This window comes from Triticum dicoccoides, chromosome 6B (genome assembly GCF_002162155.2).
Source record: "Triticum dicoccoides isolate Atlit2015 ecotype Zavitan chromosome 6B, WEW_v2.0, whole genome shotgun sequence".
In the NCBI taxonomy this organism is placed as follows: Eukaryota; Viridiplantae; Streptophyta; class Magnoliopsida; order Poales; family Poaceae; genus Triticum; species Triticum dicoccoides.
This window is the reverse complement of record NC_041391.1, coordinates 723,493,742-723,498,758: the sequence shown is the minus strand read 5'-3', so window position 1 is coordinate 723,498,758 and position 5,017 is coordinate 723,493,742. Positions and strand designations below refer to the sequence as shown.

The window sequence follows — 5,017 nt, the reverse complement described above, 5'->3', positions numbered from 1 at the left end:
AGCCATGGGCTCTCAGGAGAGGTAGCTATAGCCAGATGTTGGCTTCCATAGATGTGTCCCTACCAGAAGGGGCAGAAGATGGAGCGATCCCTTGATGAATATGTGACACAAGCAAAGGCAAGGATGTGCGCAGCGAGATGTCACCAACAAGGGTCCCAGCTGCCTGCGGTGATAGCAATCAGACACATGGATTACTTTGTGGACCTGTCCGCTCCAGATGGTGGTCGGCTACGATATCTACAGGACCATCAATACAAGAAGAGGAAGAAGAAGAAGAAGAAGAGGAAGAAGAAGAAGAAGAAGAAGAAGACAAGTGCATCATGCAAGATGTTGCAAACGTGCCTCCATGATACATTCAATATCCTGTACACCAGAGTTGGAGAGTCAGTCACATTTAATTATTGAGTTTCTGTTGGTGGTTTTGCTTCCGTTGCTGGCCTTAGCCTTGGGTGGTCCTCTTGGCCACGAGCCACACATCCTCTTAGCATGGTTCTCTTGCACTAGTATATATGCTGGAGTTGTTGCTGGCCTTGGGTCTGTGCGTTTCCATGCCTGAGATTCGTCAACGAGTACATGAATGGATGGCATTCTATGTTCATAAGGGAGCACTAGTATGCTGGAGGTTTCGCAGTACACCCTCATGTCCTTGTATGTTCACAAGAAGAAACCCACCTTCCTGAGGGCTTGTTCGGTTGCAATAAAATTGAAGGGGAATGAAGTGGATTGGGGTGGATTAAATCCCAGACAAGTCAAAATCTTATCCAATCCCCTCCAAACCTCTTCAATCCCCTCCAGGAGAGGTTTAACCGAACAAGGCCTGATGAAGATCTAAGGGAGCAAGGTTTGGTATGTAAGGCAGGTGGCTGCAGCCCGCGAGATATATTACGGGTGCCAGACCTGCTCACTTCACCGCTGCCATGCCATACATGAACACTAGACAACATCTTGAAGAACGGCCGGTGAGGAAAAGTTCATTCAACAAGGTAAATGTTCTTCATTTCATTTTCAAGACAAATAAATAAAAATGTTTCGCAGACACAAAACAAAAGTAATCAACTCTGAAAAGGCAAAAACCAAATGGAATAAGATACCCTAAAAAATATGCTTAATTCATATTTTACCTGTTTGGAAGGACATCTTGACAAATCCCCCTGTTGGTTTTCAAGTGTGTATGTATTCAACCCCGCCAAGCCTGAAGGTTTGTAAGAAATTCTTTTGCTATCTGAATACCAGCCAAGCCAGAACAACATATATCCCTACAAAAACATCTCAGCAGACCAAACTAACAAATCTGCAACTGAACCAATCTAGCAGCTATAGTTGTGTCTGCGTGTTGTCTCCAGGGCCAGGCGGCAGCTCCCCACCCATCTTGGGGGCGGCTCCCAGCACTCTCTCCATGTCAAAACGCACCTCGATGTTGCGCATGCTGTACCCGACCATCATCAGCCAGAACAGCAGGTTCGCCAGCTGAGCACCGCTCGTCTCCGACACCGCCGTCTGCATCACCATTCATGCCAAGTAAGCGACAACATATACATACATACACATGCTTCTCTATAAGCCACCGAAACTAGTGGGGAGTGCTGGTGCAGGATTCATTTTACCTTCATTTGTGCAGGGTCCGAGACGGCCAACAGACGCTTTATGAATGCATTCATAGCAAACACGACGTCCTCACCCGCACTACTTGCAAGTTCCTACAACGGAAATCAAATCAGCATTAGCTAAAGCTAGACCATCAATCAAATTGGCTACAATCAAAAGCCTGGCAAAATGGTACACATAGTCACTAGTACCTGAGATGGAAATTCAAAGCTTTTCTCCAACAAAAGACGCAAAACTTCAAGTATATATATATATATATATATCTGTTTAAGCTACGATTGTCAAGACATACCTTCAGATTTTGAGGTTCTAGAGTTTTCAGGTATTCCAGGAGCTCATTGCTTCCTTGAGATGATTTCCTAGCAACTTGACGGCTCAGTTCATCAATTTCTGCTTCAAGCAACTCTATATATTTTACAGCATCAATCTTTTCTGGTCCTGTGACCTTGTTCCACCGGATCACTTCCCCGCTCACCTTTTTCTGGGTTCCAGGTGCGTAATCTTCTGAACCCTACACATGCCAGGCATGCATATTACACAACCACCGTACGATCGAAACCAAACAACTACAAATATTGGGAATCAACATGTGCCTTTTTCATGAATTTACTATTTATGGAACCAAACATATATATTAGGCAGAAATCTTTCAGAATGGTCAAAACAACACAAGTGTATTGCTAGGAAGTCAATGGACATGATTCTAGATTCTAGAAACTAGGACAATCATCAAGTAATAAGTGCAAATACACTAGTCAATCGACCATCTCACCAGCATATCTTTGCAATGTTTTAAGGCAATAACCAAAAGCTAGTACGGAGCGGCACGGATGTAATTTGCTCCCTGAGCAGTGATACCGATACAAGCAAGGCAATTCTATGTGGTGGGGTGTCTAGGCAGGTCAATCAGCTCACAGTGGCAACATCTTAGGGTAAGATAAGCACTAGGTAACACCACTAATTATGATAACTGAATAGATTTCTTAGCAAACAGAATTTAGTCCTACTGCTACATGTGAAATAAAGCTGTCAAAACATCAGGTGACCACAACCATCAAAGTAACGAGCTTGTATGTGAAGACGACAGCTAATACGACTCTAAAGATCGCACTTCTTGCAATCATATATTTGAACTCATTCAAATTGGAATCAATTGCTACCCATCAGTAGTTTCATATAAATTTCAGTGCAACAACAAAAAGTAATTGACCAACTCTTTCAGTCAGGTCTACTAATAAACACTATAAAATATCAAGGTTGGAGTGTTTATGCAATGATAGATCAATATATACATAACATTGCTATGATCAACCGATCAATATTTCTGTAAGATAATTGCTGGGATCATTTTGAGACTATAAAACAATGTAAATTTCACTATATATGAAACATTATAAGTTGCTAAACACTAAAACGAGTTTCTTGTTCTTTTAAGGCAAGTGGAATCATTTCGATACTGAAATATCAGCACAATTGTTGAATCAATATATCCATGTGAGAAGTGAGAAGAACCTTTTCTTCTTTGGGTTCAGGAAGAGCAATCTGCTCCAGGCTCTGTTGCAGTTCCAGACGATACTGTGCATTCCTGAACATGTATCCAGTCATCAAAACGCTGTACATAAGCTGTGCCAGATTTTCAGCAACCTGTGTTGAGGAAAATGATTAATTAGTAACATGTCGCGACTTCACGGTTGAAAATGAGTATTTCATTACCGTTGTGACAGTTACAGCAAAAAATTGAGGCGGCAGAGTCCCAATCATATTTGTCACTGTGTGGCGCATGGCATCAACAACCTTGGAGGACAAAGTTATGAAGGCACATATTTTTAGCAATATTAGGCAGTATTTCTAGACTGAAAACCATATATACGTTATGATACGTGGGGGAAAGGAGAGGTAAAAGAACCTGTGTTGGGGCTCTTTTCACGAAAAGCTCCATAAACTCTGGCTGGACACCTTTTACGTACTCCAGGAGAATATCCCTCCGGTTTTGGGGCTGCATGCAACAAGGATCAAAATAGCAGATAAGCATACACAGCTGACGCTAGGCTAGCTATGTGGTTTGAGAGGAAGACTAGCTAGCATCATTTCTATGTAAGATGTAGCATTTCTATGTAACCTTCCATTGTTTTAATATAATGGTCAGCAATTTGAATGAGGGCATAAATATTATCAATTCCGAGAGTTAACAACATACATACATACATACATACATACATACATACATACATACATACATACATACATACATACATATGATTTGATTTGAAACTACATACACATACACATACACATACACATACACATACACATACAGTATCGAATCGAATCCAATCCAATCCAATCCAATCCAATAGGGGAAGAGGAGGGGAGGGGGCAAGATCAGATCAGATTAGCATTAACATTAGCCTTAGCAGGAGAGAGGGAGGGAGGGGAGGTGGTTTGGATCAGTTACCAGGTTGTTGGCGCCCCCGCCGTCCCCGGGAGAGGCCGCACCGTTGACGCCGTTGGGTCCGGCGGCGGCGAGGCGGAGGCGGAGGCGGAGATCCACATGGAGGCGGCGCGCGGGGAATGAAACGAGCAGGGGCGTGGACCGGCGCGGCTGCGGAAGGCGCAGCCTTAGACTAGAGGATGTAGGGAGTAGGAGGGACGGCGGCATGTCGGCGTCGGCGGCGGGAGTTGGTTGGGTTCTCCGCCGTGAGGGTGTCCAGGCCGGGGAAGGGGCAAGCAAAGTGGATAACAGTCCACACCACTTTAACACATCTCTCATCTCATCTCATCTCATCTCATCTCATCTCATCTGCAGCCCCGCCTCGAGATTCGTGCTGCACTCCAACCCACTACTCTCAAGATGCATGGACAACACCCACATCAACTAAATTAAATTAGCCATATGCCTTCCTAAAAAAAGGTTTCCATAGTAAAGAAGGGTTGAGCCGCTGTCGTCCGCCTCTCGGCGGCGGCGCCGGCGCCGGCTGTATCCTCACGTGATTTGCTTCTACGTCATGAAGACTACTCCCTCCGTTCCTAAATACTTGTCTTTCTAGGCATTTCAACAAGTGACTACATACGGAGCAAAATGAGTGAATCTACACTCTAAAATATGTCTACATACATCCGTATGTAGTAGTCATTTGAAATGTCTAGAAAGACAAATATTTAGGAACGGAGGGAGTACATCCAGAGCGTTGTTACGTATGGCTCCCATGGTGTCTTTGCATCGGGATCTTGGCTGCTGATTGGATTGGGAATCAATTTCAAGATCGTTCAAGTTTTCTGTCCCGTCGTTGGCTTCGGCAACGATCGGTGTTTTGTCCCGACGCTGGTTTCGGCCACGATCGGTTTTCTGTCCTGCAGGGCTGGCCGATCTCTCGGCAAGGTTCATGCAGTCTGGCTCTCTATCTACTTTGCT

At 44.2% G+C, this 5,017-nt stretch overlaps 1 protein-coding gene across 1 annotated transcript; it reads right to left on the bottom strand.

Moving 5' to 3' along the window:
• Positions 1-1,069: 1,069 nt before the first annotated feature.
• On the bottom strand, positions 1,070-4,342 carry LOC119325881. Its single transcript, XM_037599600.1, has 7 exons — positions 4,061-4,342; positions 3,512-3,601; positions 3,319-3,399; positions 3,118-3,249; positions 1,898-2,116; positions 1,605-1,697; positions 1,070-1,497 (listed from the first exon to the last, which is right to left on the bottom strand). Exons 1-7 carry the CDS (start codon positions 4,262-4,264, stop codon positions 1,315-1,317), a joined length of 1,002 nt encoding a protein of 333 aa, XP_037455497.1. The 5' UTR covers positions 4,265-4,342; the 3' UTR covers positions 1,070-1,314.
• Positions 4,343-5,017: the final 675 nt, after the last annotated feature.